The sequence below is a fragment of the Lontra canadensis genome, unplaced genomic scaffold, assembly GCF_010015895.1.
Source record: "Lontra canadensis isolate GAN:19392208 unplaced genomic scaffold, GSC_riverotter_1.0 scaffold2, whole genome shotgun sequence".
NCBI classification, from domain to species: Eukaryota; Metazoa; Chordata; class Mammalia; order Carnivora; family Mustelidae; genus Lontra; species Lontra canadensis.
In genome coordinates, this window is record NW_022630996.1 from 1,276,943 (window position 1) to 1,302,312 (window position 25,370).

The following is a 25,370-nucleotide window of genomic DNA, read 5'->3' on the forward strand; positions in this document are numbered from 1 at the left end:
TATTTATGGTTATAAATAGCATTTTTTTCTTCTTGCAAATAATTATTTTTTATTATTAGAGATGATAGTAAGAGTACACAATGCACCTAGAAAAAAATAGTGAGTGGAGGAAGTACAGGCAACTGATATACTGAGTTCTTTTCCAAAAAGTTTCGCCCATGAAGTAATGAAAGAGATGGGCTGTTACCATCAAGGATGGGCAAGGTCAAAGGCCAATCTGGGGTTTATTTGGTGTTTGTAGATTTCTGGCATTAAGAAACCAGAATATATTAAAACTAGGAGGGGGCAGAAGGAGGCAGATAAATTAACTGCAGGAGATTATCTTCTATCACAGAAGAGAGTAGAGCAGAACTTTTCTTCGAGAGGACCAGAGTTAGGCCTATCACCCTTTCAGGCAGAAGTGAAGATGGAGAGTAGGAGTCAAAGGGTAAAAAATTTAGGAAGGAATCCAGTGTAGAGAATCCAAGCATAGGGCCTCTTTGAAGCTTTTCATAGTTCTGGCTTAAATAAAATGATTGAGTCTCATCTCAGATCCAAGGCTGCTTTGATGGGAAGGTATATATATATGTGTGTATAGATATACACGTGTATGTATGTTTGCATGTATGTATGTATATTATATATTATTCAGCCATAAAAAATGACATCTTGCCATTTGCAACAACATGGATGGAGCGAGAGAGAATTATGCTAAGCAAAATAAGTCCGAGAAAGACATATGATCTCACTCATACGTAGAATTTCAGAAACAAAACAAGCAAAGGGTGGGGGGTGGAGAGACAAACTAAGAAACAGACTCTTAACTACAGAGAACAAACTGATGGTTACAGAGGGAAGGTGGGTGGGAAGGCAGGTAAAACAGATGATGGGGATTACAGAGTGCACTTACCATGACCCAAATAAAATGAAATGAAATAAAATTATTTATTTATTTATTAAAGATTTTATTTATTCATTTGACAGAGAGAGATCACAAGTAGGCAGAGAGGCAGGCAGAGAGAGAGAGAGAGAGAGAGGAGGAAGCAGGCTCCTCGCCGAGCAGAGAGCCTGATGTGACGCTCGATCCCAGGACCCCGGGTTCATGACCTGAGCCGAAGGCAGAGGCTTTAACTCACTGATTATTTTCCTCTTGCTACAAACCCCTTCACACAATTAATCCAAGTCTCTACCATGGGGCTGCTGTTAGACCATAACCCCATCTTCCTTCTTCTTTCTGCTCCTCTTCCTACTTCCTAGATCAGTGTCTCAAAATGTGTACTGGGAAATACTAGTACTTAAAGATGGTCCTTTTTAAAGGGCCAAATAAATTTGGGAAACTGAGTCACTTGCACATTCACATATTAAATACTCAGAGGAATCCTGTAGCAAGAAAGCTGTATGTTTTTAAGCCAACATTTCCCAAATCTACGTGTCTATGAAAATGTGTTTGCAAAAAATCTTACCCTCCAAAATTAAGTAGAAACCACTTTGATCATCATTGTACTAGAATTATTTTTCTCTCTCTTTCAGCTATTTTCTGTGTTCTGCCCAGGAGGCCCTGCTAAAAGTTTTTGATTGCTGATTGGCAGTGCTGAACTTTTCCAGAGGTCAAGCAGGCATCTGCTGAGTGGTCTGTGGAGCACTCCATACTTTTAGCGGAATGGAGAAAGAAAGCAGAAGGGAGTTTTCTGTTCTGAAAACTTAGCCCAATTGGTTGCCATTATGGATATTTTCATCACCAAAAAAAAAAAAAAAAAAAAGCAATTTACAGAACATTTTTCATTTCACCCTATTCTTGATACATTCAAATGGATTAATTTTCTTAAAATCTGGTCCCCAGATTAGAACATGACAGATATAGTTTAACCAGTACAGAAGAAAATACAGCTATTGTTTTTCGTGGTCATGACTCTCTTCCATTAACACAGCCTAAGATCATCTGAACATTACATTTGAGCAGCCTTGTTGCTCTGCAGACTAACATTTAGCTTAATGCTAATAACAATAATCCTTTCTTATTAGGATTTCCATACGAAGTACTGCCAAAACCACATCATGGTAGACCCTAACAAGGGTTCTTATAAGGCGTGTCAGTCTCATGAGAACAGCAAAGCCAGATGCTTGCTGGACAACATCCTGGGATACTGAGGAAGCTGATAAGAACACTTCTAAATGGCGATTCACAGACCTGTACCCCCTGGGCTAATAATACATTATATGTTTATAAAAAAATTTTTTTAAATTTAAAAAAAAAAAGAACACTTCTAAGGGACAGTGATCTTGGAAAAGTCTTGGAGAATTGATCAGTGCTTAATTCCCAGGGGAACTGAAATGCAAGAAGAGCAAAGACTGGAGCACATGCTGGCCAGTAGTCAAAGACACCTTTCTATTTATCCGCATGAGTCCTCAGATCAACCCTAGCCAAACTCTACAAATTCTGGGTTCTCTCTCCTCCTCTGGTGGCTTCAATGCCCTGGTGCCCTCTGGAGCTTTGCCAGCAATTCTACCTGCTTCTAGTAAGTCTCTCATGGGGTTCTGTCTCCTGTGTCCATTCCCCAAAGTCGGTGTCCCATCCTACTTGGGTACTGGTTCTCATTTCCACATCGATCTACTCTCCATCTGCTTTCATTGGTTTGTCACTGTCACCACTGTAAAGTTATGGTGGGGACTCCCACATTATCCTTTCACCCAAGTGTTTATGAGACGTTTCTACAGGAATGTCTGAAAGAAATCTCTTATCTGATATATGTGAAATGTCATCTTTGCTTCCAAACTTAAACATCCTTCTCCTTGCCATCCTGATGGCTGTGCCCAGTTTCACTGGCCGTCCAAGCTAGTCATCCAGTCACCATCCCTGTCCCCACCCTGCACTCCTCGCCAGGCCATCCCATTCAGTTTGCTACCAAAGTATATTGTGCCTCTCGACAAACAGATCTTCAGTCTCCTCTCAGTTCCTAGCGGTATGTGCAGTTGCTTAACTCACAGAATCTTACTTTTCTCAACTGTAAAAAAATTAAGGCCAACCAGTTAGTGGTAGAACCAGAGCTCAAACATGGATTGTCAAAATTCTCTTCGAATTTTTTTAAACAGTGTCATTCTGCTCGCAGCTGTTCCTCCCAGGTTTGTACCATTTGCAAATTTGATAAGTTTGGTTTGATTTTATTATTATAGTCTTTGATAAAAAATGTTTCACAGGAAAGGGACAATAGTAATGGCTTAGGGTTGCCTCTTCAGGCCCTCACTCAGTTGACTATTTCTACAGCACAAATGCACCTCTTCAAGCTACCTACAGGGCAGAAAAAGATGATAGAGCTGTAAGGAAAGTTCTGAGGTAGTAACGAAAGAAAAATTATCAGAGATATTAAGAATCACATGTCGAGACCAGGGTCCGGAAGTCAGAGAAGTTATAAGAGAAGATCTATGAGTGGGCGGTACAGACTCTCCCTCCTCTGCATCCTACCCCTGGCAGGGGTGACTACACCTTCACACCCACGGCTGGGAGGCCAGCGTGCCGCCAATTCTACCCTGTGTTACAAACACACTGCCAGCTGCTTGCAAAGTTTAATAGCTCTCCCCAAGAAAGAGTAGCTTCACAGATAACTTCTACCCTTATTCCATTAAAAAAAAAAAAAAATTATGCCTTTTGTAACACTTATAGTTCACTTGCCTTCATCTCAACCTACTCAGATGCACTGTTATCTCTGGTCAGGGCAGAGGATTTCATATACGTACCTCTGTGTATGACAAGTCATCAGAGAACTTATTTTTTCTCAGCCCCGTCTTATTCTGTTTTATTTTTCTTCCCAGTTTCAAGGTAGGGGAGAGGTCAAATCAGGAGACTTTATGAAGGCAGGACATTCTCCTTTTCTCTTGGTCTTTGTCTATTTAATGTGGGGTCAAAATTGCATACTGAAGGAAGAGCTAGTGAACTTAATTAGGGTTTTGCATTCAAATCCTGATTTTCCTAGAACAGATTTTGCCAAAGGCCTTGTTAAATCAAGTTCAAGTTATAGCATCTATTGGGTTCTCTGCCATGTTTGCCCCAAGACGACTGAGGGACATGGTGCACTCCTGCAGGCTGCCTTTATTTCAGGAGCAATTTTCCAATGTGCATGTGTGAGGATGGGCACTTTTCCTCCAATGACTATCACTTACCAATGAATATCCTTTGATCTTTCAAACCTATCCCTCCTATTAAAAAAAGAAAAAAAATTCTCCTGGAGTGATTTGGTCTTAGTAAGACACTTGATTGCTTTAGTAATTACTAAGTATTGATAAAGGAGTTTAATCATCAATGTTATAATTTTTACAGTGATTAAAATCAGGCTTATGCAGATCTGGGGTATCTGGAATCTGCTCTCTCACTTTATTAATGGTCAATAATGGTAGCCATTACTATACATTATACACACATTATACATACATTATAAATGGTAGCCTGTCATTTTACATCTGTGACTGAGAGACCCCCATCAGAGCAACCCGGTATTTTCACTGAGCCTGAGTGGTCTGGAGACTCAAAAAATGAGGCTAGTCACAACTCTCAACTACGTTAGTTGCTGAATTAGTAGAATGCATGATTTTGCTTTAAATGACATGTTAAAAAAAGTTATATCACTGATCTGTATCCTTTGCTCAGAGCCCCTTTCAGGCAACGAGAGGCTCTTCTTTTCTTCACCTATTTTATTTATTTTTTATTTTCTTTTAAGATTTTATTTACTTGAGAGAGAGAGAGAATGAGCAGAAGATAGGCAGAGGGATAGGGATAGGGACAAGCAGACTCCCCACTGAGTAGGGAGCTCAACCCCAGGACCCTAAGATCATGATCCGAGCCGAAGTCTGATGCCAAACCAAATGAGCCCCTCAGGTGCCCCTCTTCGCCCATTTTAGATTCCCGTGTCCTTTCTCTGATACTTGTTTTTCCTTTTTCCAGTATGAAATCCATTTTCTTTGGAAAAGAACACTGCCAGAACAAATGAGTGGAGTAGCCCACCCTGCTTCTTTCCTCTTGTTGGTTAAAATGGCACCACATTCTCATCCTGACCCATCCTCTTTGGTTTTGTCCCAATATATTTACATTTTCCCCCCAAAACTGTAGGTATTTTTCATAAGCACCAGCTTATTTAAGCCTACTAGACTGTCAGCTATTTTTCTAACAGTTCCTTCTCTCGAGATCCTTCTCTTTCTGAACAACTCACTCTGGCTACTGTTGATGGATGATAAAGTCTTCATATATCAACTTTTTAGGAGAGCATTTGAATTTTCACAACTGCTTTCAATCCCCTAATCTGAATTTCAACTATTCCTGCAGAGACAATAAGGAAAGACCTTTAGAGGAAGAGAGTATTTCCTAAAGTTCCACTAAACACAGAACAAATATACACTTCTTTATACATAAGTATCTCATTCCTATATATGAGATGAGAAAAGTTAATAAAAGAAAGTGCAATGCACATTTATCTTTGAAGGCTTCAGATGGCTATGAAGTGAAGGTAGGAGAAGCTTCTCCATGCCTTTGGAGACTTAAAATACAGCTAATCTGACTCAGCCCTTTTATTCTGATCTGATCTAATCAATTTGATTAAATTTTAATGTAAGAATGTTTTGTGAAGCATTTAAAGCAATGATTATAATTTAACCTGGGAAATAATTAAGAAAATGCTAACTAAATGCAGGCATTCTAATGAACACTATATTATGTTGGTTAGAAGGTTAGTGTGCAGCATCAGACAAACCTAGATTCAAGTCCTCACTCTGACTCTTAGGAGCCGATGGCCCTCAGGCAAATCACCCAACTGGAGGCTTAATTTCTACCTTTATTAGATGGGCGTAAGGATCATAGTCCCCTGATACAGGGCCATCATGAGGATTAATGAGATAAATTAAGGAAAAGGCTAACAACAGTTCCTAGAACATAGTAAAAAACCAGTGAATATTACTATTCAGAGTGCATATTTTTTCAAGTAGAAAAACATGGCAAGACACTTCAAGTCAGCTTTGGAGTTTTGGGATTCCTGAAGGTTTCCATAGCTTGTCTATAAAAGGAAAATTAGCAATTATTTCTATAGAGATTGTAAAATGCACTGGTCTGTTTCTTCATTCATTCATGTTTTCTTATATTTTACTCATCCATTGTCCCATTCAGCAAGTATTAAACACTTATTATATTAAAAGTTAAAAATAGCGGTAAACATTCTTGCCATCCCCAAAGAACTTACTGTCTAGTCTAGTTGTGTCATTGCAGAACGGGAGAGAGGCTAAGTGTAAAAGCCAAGTGTAGAAGGACATCTACTTCACCACATTTCATCTCACCATTAACAAAATCAATCACTTCATACCGATTTGGATAGCTTTTATTAAAAAAAAAAAAGAAAAAGAAAAAAGAAAGAAAAAGAAAGGAAGGAAGGAAGGAAGGAAGGAAGGAAAAAGGAAGTAAAAGGAAAAAAAAAACAGAACAAGCTTGCTCAGGATGTGGTGGAACTAGAACCCTTGTGCATTTTTGATAGGAATGTAAAGTGGTGTAGTCATGGTGAAAACAATACAGAAGTTCCTCAAAAAATTAAAACAGAATTACCATATGATCTAGTCATTCCATTTCTGGGTTTATACCTCCAAAAACTGAAAGAATGGACTCAAATAGATCATTTGTACACTGTACATGCATTACTCACAAGAGGTGAAAACAACCCAAACTCCATTTTCATTGATGGATGAATGGAGAAGCAAATGGATAACACACACACACACACACACACACACACACACACACAGGAATAGTATTCAGCTATAAATAGAAATGAAATTCTGATACATGCTACAACATGGATGAAACTTGAAAACAATATGCTCAAGAGTGAAATAAACCAGACACAAAAGGACAAGTATCATATGCTTCCATTTACTCGAGGTCCCTAGAATCAGTAAATTCAGAGACAGAAAGCAAAATAGTGGTTACTAGATGGGGGAAGGGGAATGGAAGTCCCTTGTTTAAGGGAGTCTAAGAGTTACAAGGTTTCAGTCTGGGGAGAGGAAAAGTTCTGCACAGGGATAACAGTGATGGTCATCCAGCCACAAAGTGAGAACACTTAATGCCACTAAACTATACACTTAAAAATGGTTAAAATAGTAAATTTTGTTATTTGCATTTTACCACACAAAAATTACAAATTCTGTGAACTCAACACTGAATATAGCTGGAAATTGTGACCAATTTTTGTAGCTAGAAGTTGTGACTAGCATAATTTTCTTACTATAACATAGGGAATTTTAGCTGCTACCTGACTGGCTGAAAAACAAATCAGTATTTAGACAGCAATGACGAACAACGGCTATGTTTGCTTGTTAATTTTTTTTTAAGTGGGGCAAAACATTTGCATCCCCTCCCTAATTCTTGAACTCTCCTCCACTGAGATACAGTATTCTCTTGCCTTAGCAGAGGAGCAGAAACTGGGGTGGCAAGGAGACAGAATGCATGGATTTCACCCACTGGGCTAAATCCAACTGTCTGTTCTGGTTTGATGATGTATATGATATTTAGAAATATCAAATCAACATTTCATACCATAGTCAATAAGTTATGTTTAGTTATTTTTAAGTATTCTAATTTCACTTCTCTAAAATCATTTGAAATGTTGATGTTCTAAAAATCTGGAGGCTGCTTGCCCATTTATGTGCCATTTTCCACAGCCACAGACAGAATTTTAACAACCCATTTTCCCTATGTGATATTTGCATTATTTCAAACAAGACAATACTGAAGTGTATCTCTGTTGAGCCAATTAGGTTTTTAGTAACAGGAAATTAATAAGTATTTTAAAAATAGTTAATTGTTTAATATGGGGGGGTAGTTTAAAGATTTTTTCTTTGAAAAACAAATGATACATCAGAAAAATGCACCTTTCTAAGGGACTATATAATCTTCAGACATTAAAAAAAATAAGGTTTAGAAAGATTTAGTGAAATTCACATAAGGAAAAAGTAGAGATATTTATTAAGGAGAAACTCAAGTGTTGTAGAATACAGCTTTAACCTTTAGAGCTGATGTCTAAGGAAAGATTATGCCTTCCTACAGATTACACTTTAATGCCACAGTAAAAGATAAAAATATAAGGTACAGCACGGTATATCTTACACTTTTTAAATAAGAAGAATACCAAAAAAAGGTTTAAAATGTATATACAGTTGCCTCCTAGCATAAAATGACATAGAATTCTAAGAGAACAAATTTTTAATGACATGGTTAATCACCCTTAGTAATTCACTGAGCAGATGTATAATGAGCACCTTCTGCACATCAGGACCTGTAAAGTATCTTCATAAGCTGGGATGAGCAAAATCAAGGGTGTTTCCTGCTCTCTTGGAGCTAAAGATCTAGCTGTCACTGGATACACTTCACTTCTTCTTGAGGTATAGACAGTTTCCTAAATCCAAAGGTATGTTTTCCTGGTCTCTTAATTTCCATTTCTTTAGACAAAACATTCATGATCAAATTTCTACCACCCATGAACTAACAAATGTACAATCATTTACTTTCTGAGTTAAAGAAAAAAGTTCGTAGATAACAACCAACATTAATTTCAATAACTTCTAATGTTTTGAGGAATGGTCAAATAACTCTCCCTTAATTTAAGAGGAAGGAATATATTGAATTAGGCTTTTTATGGGGTATAGAAATATGATTGGGGATGACAGAGATATAAATACATGATTAGAGGATGTTCTATTGCTTTTTAAAAGCTATTTAATTTTACTACTCTAAATTATTTGTTATAAAAAGCTTTAGGCTAAGATGATGGATAATTGAAAACTTGGAAAAGAAATGAATCCACTTAAATGTATTTCCCAAACTCAGTATCTTTAGATTAAACAACCATTCACAGATTTTCAAAATTTGCCCAAGGAGTGAATAATAATATTGGACATCACTTTATTAAATAAAATTGGGGGCACAGACTATAATTAAATTCAAAGATAATATCAAACATTTAATATTAAACAAAAGAGTTGTTACAGAGACTGCTAATTACCCTCCAATTATTAATTTTTCCCCTCTTGCATAGATACAGACATTTAGCTGGCACTTGGCTATTCAGTCTCCCCTATGACCATGTGACCATGTAAGTTTCAGCCCCTGATGAAGTCCATACATAATATGGACTTCAGAAAGTGGCCTTAAAGGAGAGAGCCCAGACCCTCTCATTCTTCGCTTCTGTCTGAAAATTGGATATAATACCTGGAGCTTAACCTGTCCTTTGAAACCACAAGGTGAATACTAACTCTTTTGAATGGTAAAGGCAAAAGACAGAAGAAGCCTGGCTTCCTGACTCCCTGGAGTTCTGCAACAGCCTTCAGAGTTTACCTTCAATCTTCTTTTATGGAAAAAAAGAAATACATCTCTAGCTTGTTAATCACAGTCTCTGCCTCTCAGAGCTGAACCTAATCCAAACTAATACTACATTTGGTACTATATTTAAAAATAGGGTACTGGGGCGCCTGGGTGGCTCAGTGGGTTAAAGCCTCTGCTTTCGGCTCAGGTCATGATCCCAGGGTCCTGGGATCGAGCCCCACATCGGGCTCTCTGCTCAGTGGGGAGCCTGCTTCCCCCTCTCTCTCTCTCTCTGCCTCTCTGCCCACTTGTGATCTCTCTCTGTCAAATAAATAAATAAAATCTTAAAAAAAAAATAGGGTACATGTTTATGGAATTGCCTTTAGTAGAACATGTTTATGGAATTGCCTTTAGTAGACACCAGGCCCTGGAGCCTGGGCTAATACGGGCTTGGAAAGCTGGGGCCTTTGGTATTTGTAGCAAAATATTTGGTCATATTGTCAACTGCTATTCCCTGGAAGGCAAACCAGATGCAAACTGGGACTTTTAAAATTAGAAGAAATATTCGGGAGTGCTCAAATGCTGATGTGCTTTGGCTCCTTCTTGCTGTGTTCAGCAGTCTTTAAGAGAGAGACAAACTCGGTCTCAGACTAGCCAGCCTGCAGGCTAAGATAAAAATAAAACCACTTTAAAATGGCAGGTGTTCTCTGCTTATGTTGGCAATCTGAACTGAAGGAGAATCCCCAATTTATGAGCTGGAAAAGATTAAAAAAAAAAAAAAAAGAACCTATATCCTAAAGTGCAGTAACTATAAGCCATAGCTGCCAAGAGGTATCCTTAGAAGGGAGTAACACTGTGGTCCAAAATGTCTTTTATTACCTTCAAGTATTAAGCTGGAAAAACAATTTAAAAAAAAAAAGAGTTGCGAGAAATAGGCTTAACAATTAAGACTTGGTACATTAGGATTTAATCTGTACTTGATGAAAATACATGATTTCTAGAAGAATTCTGCCAGGTACTACATAACCATGGATAATAATAAATGAAAATAAAACAACAACAACAACAAAAGAACTGTCTACCAGACAGTGGGAAACAGCTCTATGGCAATAATCAGACTTAGGCTGTTGTCCTCCAATCAAGGGTTATTCTTTCTCAAGGCCTCAAGGTATAAACGAGGCATTAAGTTGAAAGTCCACAGAGAGGAAGAGATGAGGGGAGATCAGCAAATTCTCTTGAAGAGAGATCAGAGTGGCACAGCTCCGCTGGGAAAGTGGCAGGAAACAGAGCTAAGTAGAAAGATGGAGTCACCAGGCTTAAAGCTACATCAAGAAAAGAAATTTAGATGTGGTTCCTTGCCCAGAGAACCACCTTAAAGGAAACAGATTAGAAGACTACAGTGTTTCTGAGGAATTGTGTTGCCAAGGAAACCACAAGCATGACCCACAACAATCTGTATCCGTTCAAGGAGTAAAGCAGTCCCTAGGCATCCACCTCTGTATCAACAGGACGTCAACTATGAAAGCATGCAGCCGGGGAGGAGGGTCTCTTCAGAGATGGCCGGGGAGAACAACAGACAAGGAGGCTCTCTCAGAGGGTGAATCCTAGGGGTACGGAGGGCATTAGGAAAGGGGTCGCTTGCTCTTCCTGACTAACAAGATTTAAAAATTACTATAGACCAGAAAAGGCTATGTTTCTTATACTTTTATTTTTCATGGAAGAAATGTATATTTGAGTTATTGGTCTTCAGCCTATACTTCATTCAACCAGAAGGAACCAAATCTCGACCGGATGTAGAGGGCTACATAACATCCAGAGCTATAGATTTGAGCTGGATGTAATAACTAATGAGATTTTGGATTGGTCTCACTCAAAGAAACATAAAATGTTCTATGTATGGGAAGAAGTGTGAAAATGGCTATTTCTGCATACTAACAGTGGTAAACACTGCCAGTTTTTCCTGTCTGTTTTCAAAAACTATGATTGACTAAAACTTCTGAAATTCTTCATGCAATAAGCAGCTTTCTTTTTTTAAACGTATCTGACACAGCACATTTGTGGACATCCTATTCCAGAAAGCAAAATGTGTCTAACACAGAGCAACAAACTTTTGTCAAATTAAAAAAAAAAAAATGGTGGCAACTTTAAAAATAATGTAATATATATTTAAACACAGGTGTTACGTTAAAAGACTGTTTAGTTTGTTCATTTGCACTTTTAAAAATAAATCCTGACAAATTTTATTATCTCTCTCCCATTACCTCACCCTGATGATTCTCATTTTGTTCTTGGGTCATTTACCTCAGCTCACATCTCTTCCACGTTACCTGTGAAAGTTCTTCCTTCTGAAATTCAGTTATGCTTTAAAACTTTATTTTTATAAAGAAGTCCCACTAAGACCCACTTTGTTTTTCCTGTTATTTTCTCTCTTTACCACCGTATAAGAGCATTTTCTTTAACCCTCAAGATTGTTTCTATCAGGATTAAAAAAAACTTTCTTTTCTGATTTTTGCTTTTGTACTTCTCTACTTGATCTTAACCAAATGGCTGAGAAGCGATGCTTTCGTATTTCTGACTTTCCACTAATGACATTAGCCTCACATCACTACCCAGTGTTTTATTATTTTCTAATGCTGCCTATTCTCTTTCTAATCTTTGCCTTCCTTTGTGGAATTTAGGATTTTCATTATTTGGACACAAGAAATACCTCTTTTTCCTCCTGCATTCTGATCCAAATCATTATTTAAATTAGTGTTTCTTTAAGTATGGAGAGAAAACTGCAGGCTTGAGATCACTCAGGAGAGAGTGTGGGAGGTCAATAAAATATAACTACCATAAGGCTCAGTAATTTCACTCCCAGGTATATATTCAGGTGTAAGAGAAACCTACGTGCATGCAGAAACTTGTACACAAATGTTCACAGCAGTATTATTCATAATAGCCAAAGAATGGACACAATCCAAGATCCATCAACTGAGGAATGGCTGAAAAAAATGTAGTATACCCATACAACAGAATATTATTTGGAATAAAGGAATATAATATTAGGAATTAAAGGAATTATTAGGTGTAAAGTAGTGATACATGTTAAAATTGAATAAACCTCAAAAACATTAAGGTACATGAAAGAAGCCAGGCATAAAAGACAACCTATTACGTGATTCCATTCAGATAAAATTTCCAGGGGTGCCTGGGTGGCCCAGTCAGTTAAGTGTCTACCTTGGCCTCAGGTCATGATCCCAGGGTCCTGAGATCAAGTTCCACATCAAGTTCCCTGCTTGATGTGGACCTGGCTTCTCCCTTTGCCTGCTGCTCTCCCTGCTTGTGCTCATTCTCTCCCTCTCTCTTTCTGTCAAATAAATGAAGAAAATATTTTTTAAAATAAAAAGATAACATGTCTAGAATTGGCAAATCTGAACACAGAAAGTAGATTCACAGTTGTCGAGGGCTGGGAGATACTGTAGGAGAATGCAGACTGGCTCCTAATGAGTTTGGGTGTCTACTTGGGGTCCTGAAAATGACCAAAAATTAGCTTGTGATGATATCTACACAACTCTGAGACTATACAAAAACCCACTAAACTGCATACTTTAAATGGCAAATTCTATGGTGTGTGAATTATACCTCAATAAAGTAGTTAAAAAAGGGAAGTCATCCAAATGCTTGGTTAAAATGCAGATTTCTGGGCCTAACTTCAAACCTACTGAATCGAACTTTTACTCAGGATGCAACTCAACACTATCCTAAAAAACAAACAACAAAAGAAAGAAAGAAAGAAAGAAAGAAAGGAAGGAAGGAAGGAAGGAAGGAAGGATAACAAAAAACACCCGAGAAGATTATTATGCATGATAAGGTGGGAAATCTTGTTTTATTTTTATTTTTATTTTTTTAAAAGATTTTACTTACTTACTTAGAGTGTGGGGGGGAGGGGTCCAGGGCGAGGTAGAGCGAGAATCCCAAGCGGACTCGCTGCTGAAGGTGGAGTCCGATGCAGGGCTTGATCTCAGCACCCTGAGATCATGACCTGAGCCAAAATCAAGAGTCTGACACTTGACTAACTGAGTCACCCAGGTGCCCTGGAAATCCTGTTTTAAAACATGTATTATCTAAGCAAATAACAAATCTCTACAGGTCAGTCTTGGAATCAATGGTTAACTTTTGCACTAGCCTGGAAAACAGCGGAATCACTCCTACTTCTGAGCTTCTACACAGCAGATATCCCTCCCCGCTGACTCAGCCTGACTGCTCAGCTTTCCATCCTGAAGCCCAACTGAAATTTCTCCTCCTCATTTTTCTCAAATGTTTTTTTCTGCATATAACATTAAATAATTATTTTCCATGAGCCATTCTTCTTCTACATGAATTTTCTGCCCTTCAAATATTCTTTTCTTTGAAATATTAAACCTAAAACCATATATACACAGAACATTCTGGAGTCATATCACTGAGCTTGTTCAACAGCCCATAAATAATAGGAAAAAATCCGAAAGTCTTAAAAGTTGTTTTGCTGATGATTTTCTGGGGCATCTAGATCCTTCCTGGTAGTATTATCACATAGTCCACTGATGGCAGAGAACATTCTCATTCAAATTTCATATTTTCACACTGTTTGATCCAATAAAGGTCTGTGAGGGCAGAGAAGGTCTCTTCCCAACTTCAGGACTCTGAAATCAGAGTGAATTTTGGCTCATTACAGATGAGGTTCGCTAAGGGGATGGTGCTATAACATTTTTGGTACTAATTCTGCTTATCATAGGGACGGAAGATCTGGAGGACCCAGATATTGGAGTAGTTTAGGGGTGTTTTGATGAGGAGGTACTGAAATGATACAATTTTTGTGTCAGACTGTGAAGTCAGCTCACTTGAATGCTACTAGCACGGTCTCTGGCCTAAACTCCTGCATCTTCTCTCCTATACCTTATACCCTAAAAAAGACTTGAAATTTCACCACTGAAGATGTAACCTTTTTAGGGTCTTGAAGGCGAGGGAGCCTTAAAATTCCTTATTATTGTAAAATTCCCTTGGGGAGTAAATAATGATTCTTAATTATTTTAAGGATAGCTGGCTGCTGAGATGGGCAAGTGAAAAGCCAAAACAAAGAAGAATTAAAAAAAAAAAAAAAAGCGATTGGCTTGGGAGGAAAAAAAAAAGTGAGAATTAAGCAAAGGCTCTTTTTGATTGCTTCCTGGATGAGCCAGACAATAAAAACTCGTTTATTTGAGTCTATGATCTTCTTTTAACATCTCAACAATGGAAAAGTGAAAAAGGCACAGACTCAGAAAGAATTTACTTCCTCATTCAAAGGGAGAAGAAGTTGGTATATAAATAATCGAATGCCCAAAAGGAAAAACCAAACAAATGGGCAAACAAAACAAACACCGACAGACCTGCACAAGCACAGGCACCGGCTCCCATTTCAGTCTTCTTCCTGCACATACAGGAGTGGTATTATTTGAATGCTCAGCAGTTTTTAAAAATACATACCCTACAATCATTTCTTCTCTTTATTTTGCCATAGAGAATTAGGAATGTAGACAGAAATACCAATTATATTAGGAAGAACAAAAACGCACACTTTTCTCTGGTTTGTAAAGAAATACTATAGAAGAACTTCTAAACTATCTTTTGTTTTTACTTATTATACTTGTGGTGGCCAAGGAGGGATGCTTGTCTCATCTTTCCTGTTTGACGATCAGGGTTGGCTGTTATTAGAGTCCAGAGATGCCCTTTTGCGGAGGCCACTGGCCTCCAGCCTGCTCTAATCAACTACTAACTAGAGCAACAGGACCAGGAATCAGCCATTTCCATTTGGTGGTGGATATTAACAGGCAGTTTTGCAAGGGACCGCGGCCAACACTGCCAGCCCTATGGGGCTCTTCCTACTCAACCCCCTTCTTCCCTCTCTCCCTCCTCAGGTATCAGACCTGCTCTTCCTCTTTCATTCCTGTATGCTTCAGAGGCATTCTGTCTGGTAAGTCTTTCCAATGTCTAATTCCATCCCAAGCCCTGCTTCTTAGAGTATCTAAACAGACACATTACTCTTGGAAAAAAAAAAAAAAAAGTATGAATTTCTTCCTTTTGTTTTTGTTTGTTTTGATAAAACACTGCCAAATCAATGATTAAAATAATGTATAGAAACATTTATGTTCCTCAAGTTGTAACGACACATATCACATATTTGTAGCAAATATACAAGCCAGCACAGTTTTAAAATTTGGCTGTTATTTTTCCATTTAAGAGCATTCTAGACAAGGAAAATACTTTCCAAAAACTACACATAGAAATCATATTTAACCTACATATTTATAGAGTTATCTATATTATTTCCACAGTCAAAACACTGTGTTCGTTTAGTCTACTGATTTTAATGTAGCAAAATTAATGTAAGAAGGAGAAGGTGCCAGGGATAAACAGCCACAGCATTAAGATAACTCTTGCAAGTCAAGCAGTTTTTATAATTCCATGATTTTCTCCTTTGAAAAACTTCTAACAGTTCTGTCTTAAATCTGAATATTCCCAATGCAAGCCATTCACAGAGCCAGAAAAACGCAAAGGCATATAGAATATCACAATAACTCTAATTAGCCTGAATCCTAGGTCTAAGCAATTTTTACTTCTAGAGATAAATAAAGGACTTCGGAATTTGGGGCTATGTAATGAATACTTTCCTATCTCCAACAGAGAAACAGTTTCTGATGAAGTTAATGTATTCAATTTCATTGTGCAATTCCCTTCTTCTTCTTTGCCCTTTTCTTTTATTCATATAATTGGAAAACAAACTAATACAACCAAAAGTACTCTGGGAATTAGACTGAAAAAGAAATGTGTCTCTCCTTATTAACGTTCTCATAATGGAAAGAAATGCTTAAAAATGTACTTTTTTAAAGTGGGGGATAAATTTGCATAGAACAGCAAATAACTGATCTAAATATTTACATGGGCAAGTAGTTGTTTTTGTAGAATCAAATCCTTTTTAAGAAATTAGTAACTGAGAAAGTTTCTAGGTTAACTCAGTACAATTAAGGACAGATCAACCCGCTGAAGCTAAAAAAGAGAAAAACAATATAATGTTTTAAATAATATAATAATATTATAATATTGAACCAGGGTAAAAAAGTAAAAGCATAAAAGAAAAAAAAATGCATATATAAAAAAATATGTGTGTATATATACAAAAAATCTAATTGATGGGTTTAGAAGCAATAAAAAATGAATTCCAATTATAACATAATATTAGCCAACCCAAATCAAATAAAATATTAATAATTTACAGGAATCTCTAAGGTTCTAAGATGTGGTTTCCTCATTTCTCATTCTGAAGTTTCATAAATTGTTAGGTGGCCAGAAAAAGTTGTCTCTTGCCACTTGCAATACTAAATTAGTATTCCAAAGAGATGCATTTTACACAAAAGGTAGGGAACTCAAGTGTTCCAACATTAATAACAAGATGCAGTGCTATGTAGATATAGATGACGGTTAGGTATAATTTTATTTGTAAAAAGACAGTAAGTAGTTTATCTCCTAACCCTCTTCAACCTCAGTATAGTTGGACCATGGATGGAACAAAGACCAGGAGAAGACTGCAGTTAGGCCATACCTTCAAGATGGAAGTACATCTATCCAGAGGTCATATGTGAACTAACATTCTTAAAAGTCATTTTATCCTATAGCAGCTGCTTAGCTTTGAGTCAGTGTCCTCCACTTGTCTATTCCTTTCTTTTTTATTTTTAAATTAACATATATTATTTGCTCCAGGGGTACAGGTCTGTGATTCATCAGTCTTACAGAATTCACAGCACTCACCACAGCATATACCTTCTCCCATGTCTATCCCCCAGTCACCCCATCCCTCGCACCCCCTCGCACTCCAGCAATCCTCAGTGTGTTTTTCCTGATACCAAGTCTCTTATCGCTTGCCTCGCTCTCTGGTTTCATCCCATTTCATTTCTTCCTCTCTTCCGCTATGACCCTCTGCCTTGTTTCTCAAATTCCACGTTATCAGCAAGATCATATGACACTTGTCTACTTCTGAGTGGCACTGTGGTCTCTAAATCAGAGACTGATTGGAATTTTAGTTTACAAGACCCAGTTTTAAATCAGTAGACTTCTGACCCTGTTATACCCCGTGGGTGATAGAGCAAAAAGAGCCTCTGGCAAAGACTTGAGAGATTTGAGAACTGAGTCAGATCCCATCCAGGCAAACCAAGAGAGAGAGGACACAAGAGGACATGAAAGTGAGGGGGTTAGGTCACAGGCCTTTTGATTTTGAAGAAGGGATGACAGGTCACTGCATGGGACAGACACTGTCAGTAGTTTATGAAGCACAAGTCAGAACTAAAAGTCAGAACCTTTCCCTATGGTTTAGGGAAACACTGCCAAGTGGACCCCACAGTGTAGAGGGGGAAGGAGGAAGTGTGGAATAGGGAAAGGGTAAGCGCTAGGCTTTCTGTAAAGCAGACTGACCCCTCTTATCTTTGACCCCTGTTTGTATATCACAACCCACATCCCGCCAGTGGGCAAGTCCTGTTGGCTTGACTTCCAAGAACGGATTCAGACTTGATCATTTCCTACTTGCTCCGCTGCTACCACCCAGTCTCCACCTTCCTTTATCTGGATTACTGCAATCATCTCCACTGTATACTTTTCTGAAAACAGCATCCAGAGAGATCATTTTAAAATGTAAATTAGATTATGACACTCTCCTGGTCCAATCTTCAAATGCCTTCCCATTTAACTCAGAGTAAAAGACCCATCACCACCCCCACCCGGCCCCTGGCAGCCCCCATTCCTAAAGCCAGGTCCACTTCCTTTCCTCACGAGATCTCCACCTGTACATGCACCTGCACTTTCTTTCCTCTCTTCTCCCTGATCTCTTCACCCCATGAGCTCTTTGACCAAATACCATCTTCTAAATGGAGCCTTCCTCTGGCCAACTTATGGTTAAGAGGTAATTCTCAAAACACCTTCCTAAGAATTCCCATCCTCTCCCTGATTTATTGACTCCACAATACACTCATTTTACCAATTTGTTATTTCGACTGGAATGTAACTTTTTGAGAGCCAAGTATTCTTCCTAACTTGTTCACTGTTCTAGTATGAATAATAATGCGAGGTTTTAGTAAATATTCAGCAAACAAAATTATCTAAATCCTGTAGAGACAGGATTAATAATAATGACTTATTAGTCATAAATGTAGTACACTTAAATAAAAAATTACATCTGACATAATAAAAAATTATTTTATCTTCAAGACCCTGGGGAGTTATACCTCTCAAATATGATAATGGAATATCATATGCTAGCACAATCAGTATCCCTTACCTAAATTTTTGGGGGGTGTGGGGAATATGGCAGAAACTGACAATCTATGTGGGAATAAAAAGTCCTGTAGCCCCTTGTGCATGTAACCATTAAATATATCCATGAGGGACCACTATTTATTCAATGAATAAATAGACACTGAGAACCTATTATGTATCAGACATTTTTTCTAAATACTCGAGATACATTAGAAAACAAAACCAATATTCTTGGCTTCTTTGTGCTTATATTCTAGGGGAGATTCCAACAGTAAATGATCCATACAGTAACTAATGAAGGATGGAGAATGTCAGAGTGTGATTAAGTGCTGTGGCAGGGGAGGGAAGAAAGCGGAGCAGGCAATGGGGTAGGGTGTGGGGGAGGGGTGGTGTGCTAGAGCAGGAGGAGAGGGCCAAGTTGTCCCCCTGGAGAAGGTGAGGGTTAGGCGAAGTGTCTAAGGAGAATTACATGGAAGAGTCAAAAAGCAAACTGCAAATCCACCAAAAATGGAAGGGTCTAGAAGAAGAAACACAGGGGCAGAAGCAACCACATCAATGGTTGCCTGGGCAAAGCAGGAGTGGAAATTGACTGCAGAGGGGCAGGAAGGGATCCGGAGAGTTAAAGGAATGCTCTTTGAGCTGGATTCTGGTGATGGCTGCAGTATTGTATATACTTACTAAAACTCACTGAATCATACACTTGAAATAGGTGGATTTTAGCATTTGTGAAGTCTTCTTATCTTAGTAAAAGTATTGAAAAGAGAAGGGGGAATAAAATAAGTAACATTTGAAAGTATAGAATAAAACAAAGCAGAAAAAGAAGCCTGTAGAAGACTTGGAGATTTTAATTAGGAAACTGTAAAAGCAGTTTCTGGTATTCCTTCATCTGTACCTTAAACCTGGTGTCTGATTATAATTTTATGTGATATCTTGAATCCAGGATATATAAAACTCTATGATGGGTAATTCTGTGTGTCAACTTGGATAAGCTATAGTGCCCGGTTATGCAACCAAACACGACTCTAGGAGCTGCTGTGGAGGTATTTTGCAGATACCGTTAATGTCTCGATGGACCAACTTTAAGGGGACAATCCTTCACAATGTGAGCCTCATCCAACCGGATGGCAGGTCTCCAGCACAAAACAGAGGTTCCCCCAGATGGAGCTCAGAGTAGCTATAAAATTAGTAAGACAGCCATACAAATAATATAAATGACAACGTTAAGCCTGGGTTATACTAGGGCTCTATAATCTCTGGATATAAATGAATGAACTTAGATCCCAGTTTTAAAACAGAAAAGATATATGAAACCTTCGAAGTATGTTTGGAAGGAAAGTCCTTCTTGAGAGCAGCCACCCCCTTCCAGGAGCTCTGAAACTTTCTTATCTCTTCTCTTCAGCCCACACAGCCCACAGTTCCTTCTCCTTTCAAAGGAAAGCAACAGAATTAAAAAAAAAAAAAATACAAAGCCTGAAAAAATTTAGAAATTTACAAATTCTTCTATTCTCTCACGACCATGGGCTCTGGCCTGTATCAGAAAGCCTATTACCAGATAAACAGTCAATCAATAAATTTACTTTGATTATTAAAATTAACAAAGTCTTATCAAAAGTAATTTCAGTTGGGTTGTAGAGAGAAAAAATTAAAGCAACCAAAAGAACTGTTGCTCAGGGAACACCCCAAATGAATAATCTCTTTCTTTCTCTGTTTATTCCCGAGAAAGAACAAGACAAAAGAATTCTTGGTGCTTAAACATCTGACCACGAGTGTTCCGGAGGAGAACTAAGACCTTGGCTGGTATTAGCAGGATGCAGGCATGGAGAGATAAAGCTCCACGCTGGTAGGACACAGCCGCAGAGAGTGGAAGCTACATGACCGGGAATTTACTCCAAAGGAAAGGGAGTGTGCACACGTCTGAAGTCTGTAATCGAGTACACAAGGCCAGCAAGCCTTTAGTTAAGGCTGTCACCTGGTAAGAAAACAATTTGTTTTTCACCAAGGAGGAAGGAACGCTTTGATTTGCAGAGTTGGTCAGATGCTTTAGATGAGCACGTAGTCTGAAATCTCAACTCCTCCTTGGAAGGGGCTGTCCTTGATGAGTTAAATAAAGACTCCGGACGGACTGGAAAGGGAGTCAGCGCTTAGCATCCCCGGGAATCAGTCCCTGGGCTTAACAGGTTACTCTGGTAATGTTCACACCATTATTTAACTCTACTGCCTTTCAATGGATGAAGAAGGTAAATTATTAAAATGATCTATCAACTAAGTGAAGCCACAATCCCAAGCCAGGAGTGTGCGTTTCAAAGCTCATATTTTAGAACAAGTCCATTTTCCTTCCACTCTACTAATGTTTAAGATGTTTTTATTACAGTATCTACAACTAACTTAAAGCTTTTCAGCACAGACTGTAGGCAGCTGTGTGTGTGTGTGACTTACAGTCTGGAGACAGCAAGCTTCCACTCTGCAGCCGCAGGTCAGAGGCAGTCACGAGCCGCCATTCCAGAGGCAGCTACTTCAGATTTCTGCTGTCTGCTCCTCTGATCAACTTGCTAAATGCCAAACTGGGTTTTCTTTGGTGAAACGAGTGCCTCGTTAATCAGCATAAATGTTAGAGAAATGTTAAGAAAGGTATCTCAGTGGTGAAATGAAAGATATTAAGGATATATAGTTTGACAAAACATGTTGTATAGACACACACAGCCTGTGTGAAGACAAGATAAGGCAAGTGAGGCCGGTGGCCTGAAGCCTTGGTCATGGTTCTGGAGTATCGATCACTTAGTGAACCTGTGCCAGCCGTCAGCTTAGGAGACTTTCTGTTGCTTGGCACTGGCTGCGTGTAGCTGAATCCTGCGTCTAAAATACTGTGAAAGCTGCCCGAAGAGAACATTTAATTCAAGGTATAGCAAGTCAGAGAGCTAGGACTTCACTGAGCTTACCGAAGAGTCTGTATTAACTACATTGTGCCTACCTGCTAATAAAAATGTTCATTTAATAAATGTCTGTTATGTGCACCAGACCTTGGCCTGTGACTTCCTTTTACTGCTTCACGGTGGCTAAGCTACATGACAGTGGCTAATTCTCACTTATCTCACTTTTTGGTGACTGACGTCTTTCAGAAGAATCTGAAAGCTGTGCATGCAAATTGGCCCAGGTTGATCTATAATTCTGTTCCTCAGATCATTTGTACCGGAATAACTTAGAGCTTAGAATTCTTTCTTTTCCCAGCATTCTGCATTGAGTTCTAGGAGTGGGACCTGAGAATTCTGAAATGTAACAAGTTTCCCTGGTGATTCTCATATATTCCAAGGATTCAGCTAATGAAGATATAACCAAAGAAGCATCATGATCATCTGCTGACAGCATTTCCCAATGGCAGACAAAAGACCCAAGAGGGAGAAAATATACTCCTAACCACTGGGTTTAAAAACCAAAATCTATAAAGCAATAGTAAATAGCACACTATGAAGACTTCACATCCCATTAACTCTGTGCCTTAAATTTGTTGGTTATAGCTACAAGGCTACCCACGTAGATGGAAACAGATCAAAACTAGCCTTAGGCATTCAGCATGGTATTCCACTGCCATTTGGGTGGGTAAGGATTATCAACAGCTTTCCAACTGACTACTGTGATCCATTTTCTATGATGGCAACGAAAACTGTTGGCCAAAAGCCCATCATATTAAATACGTTTCTGCAGAAAAATCCGTTGGGCTACTGGGTTACTTTAAAATCAATAAGCCCCAGTGTATTCACTTATAAGACATCTCGTCCGACCTTCACCCAACTCATCAAATATTTATTGAAAGCCTTTTTAGAGACATGTAGTTTTTAACTTCCAGTGAACACAATGTAAGATTCAAGACAGTGAGGTCTAGCTCAGGTCTTTGGTCTCTGAGTTATCACTCATCGTACCACGATGTATAGCGAGAAACACCTGGCACAGGAGTCAGAGGTCTTGAGCTCAACTGATGGTATAAACTCAGTGGCAGGTCAGTAAAGCACTGTGGGCTTCCATTTCTACTTTTAAATAACTGGGAGTAAAATGTTTGCTCTTACTTGTTTTTCTAAATTTACTAATTCATTCCTATTTATTGATTATCTACATTCCAGGAATTTTTCTAAGACCATGGAGGATACAGTAGGGAACAAGATACACAATAGGACTGCTCTCAAATAGACTTATTCTAAAAGTAGAAATATATATAACTATACTGATATATAAAAACTTAAATAAGCAAATAAATAAACGTGAATATTAGTAAATGTATTTTGAGAAACAGATATATGTACACATTTGTTTTTAAAGTTTAACAAAACCTTTCCTAAGAATGCAATACTATTTTTTAGATCTTATATTCTGTGATTTAGGATGAGGAAGTCAATAATCTAGTGACAAATATATTGATTCAAACAACACACCAAACACTTTAATAAAAAGATGTCCCTACATTTCATTAATGATAAAAAAAAAAATTCTGGCAAGATACATTTTTCAAATTAAAGAAAAAATGCTTACGTCCATGCGACATTTTTTCACATAGTGTAGAATTTATTTTTTTAAGAGAACCTTCTTTTTCACTAATTCTTTCACTACTTAAGAACCAAGTATATATGATAAGATGGCATTCTTATAAGGCAACGGGTATGGGCAACCTCGAAGATGTTCTCTATGCATGTCTTCTCATGTAATCCCTTTCATTTAAGTGTGGTCTGCATTTAGTGACTCACTTCTACCAAACTGTGTATAACTGAAGTGATGGGATGTCACTTCAGTGACTGTGAGGCAATGTTTGTTGTTCTAAGCCACTAAGGTTTGGAGTAATTAATTACACAGCCAAAGGTGATCCAAGGATCTGACTTTGAGGGTAGTATTATGATAATCAGTGGATTCAGAATCTCAAGCTTTATACTTTGAATATTTGAATTAAACCAGAAAGATATGGTGGCATCATAAGAATATTCTCATCACGAAGAAGCATAAACCTGCCACTCTTTAGCTCACGGAATAAGAGTCTGGTGTTTTCCCTGAGATGTGCTGAGTCTACTGAATCAAATATAAATACTTCATAATCAAACTTCACTGAAACTCTGTTTCAACAAGGTACAAGTTAACCAATAAAAAATGGTAGTCTTACCTCCAAAAAAGTACTTCCCGCCAGTTTTAACTTGAAGAGGACTATTAGTTCGAACAGCTGAAGCCTCGTCCCCATCGATGGTGAGAATGGCAAAATTTTCCTTAGCTAGGAAACGAACTTCATGCCACTGTCCGTCATTCAATCCAGAACCTGTTAAGAAAAAAAGTCAATTTATTTTCTAAAGATGGTACAATTTAAAACAATTTTCAAAACCAACAAGGTCAGAAATTCGTTGGTAAAAATTAGTATATTTTCATCTAGAAAAATTCAGTGCTACTCGCAACTGACAGCATGCTTCTTTAATGTCATAAGTGGCTCTATCCTCCATTGGACAGATAGGGCATAACAGAACCCAATAAAGGAGGTGAATAATCGTTCATGTGCCACTGGCATAGCTGGGAAAATGAATGGAGGGAATAAAGCTCTTTGGGAGGTGATAATGAACTATTTTAATTTAATTACTTATTTTATGATTAGGTTTACTAGAAGCCACTCTCCAGGAACAAAATGGATTTATGACTTTTATCTAACATCTCTCTCAATTATGAAGAACTTTTTGGTACTGTTATTTTCTCTCAATAACCACGTCTGGCAAGGTTGTAGAAACTAAGAACTAACGTGCTAATTAACCACTTATAATCATAGGAAATAATACCAAGGTTATCTGGTCATTTATAAATAAGGTATCCTTATAATGAATTAGGTTGTATTTAAACATATAAACCAACAAAAATAAATCAATAGCTCCCACTCCTAACAACCACATTAACTGTGGCTTAGTACAAAAATCTTTGGAAACAAACATTCTTTTAAACTCTCCATTAGACAGATAATAACTTAAAGTTTTTGTTTAGTGTGTGCTCATTTTGTAAAGAATAGAAAATTAAAGCGCAAACAAAGAAGATCAGCCATGAAACATAAGCACCCGGAAAGAGTTTAAGAAACACTAAGAGAGAGACAGAGAAGTCTAAGAGGGTCAGAGTGGCTTTCTTTGAATTTACAAAGGTCTATTCTCATGCAAAGTGAAGGGATTTTGTTCTAACCCAGACAGAATAATTTAGAATCCACAGATTACTTGAAGTTACTTGAAGACACATTTCAGATTCACAAATGAAAGAGAAGCCTAGTGAGTAAAGGTAGCTAAAACTGAAATGAGAGCAAGTCAATGAAGCACAGGTGATGCTTCCAGCCTCTGAGCAGAGGTCTGCAAATCAGTTTATAGGGCAAGCCTGGCCTGCTGCCATCTGTTCCTGTATGGTCTGAGAGCTAAAAGTAATTTTCACATCTTGAAATAGCTAACAATTAATACTAATACTAATACTGATAATAATAATAAATGACATATGAAAATTATATAAAATTTAAATTTTAGTGTTCACATGAAGTTCTGCTTACATAGTGCCTTGCTCCAGAGTCAAGTTGTTGTTACATAGACTTGTGAAAACTCACAAAGCCTGAAGTATTTACTGTGTGGTCCTTTGCTGAAAAAGCATAAACTTTTGGTTGGCTGAAACTATTAAACAGAAATACTATCTTAATGGGAAAAAACTTAAAGCCTGTTGAAGCTTGTAAGATTGTCACGTACATGGAATATTTATCAGTGTTAGTAAATATCACTACAAATAACCA

General features: G+C 37.9%; 1 protein-coding gene across 1 annotated transcript in view; it reads right to left on the reverse strand.

Annotated features, from left to right (window-relative positions):
* The window catches only part of CNTNAP2 (contactin associated protein 2), a 1,928,204-nt gene that overhangs the window by 882,629 nt on the left and 1,020,205 nt on the right, over positions 1-25,370 (reverse strand). Inside the window, exon 9 of the mRNA XM_032866749.1 lies at positions 23,742-23,891. Coding sequence (XP_032722640.1) covers positions 23,742-23,891 — 150 coding nt within the window. The remainder of the gene's footprint in view (positions 1-23,741; positions 23,892-25,370) is intronic.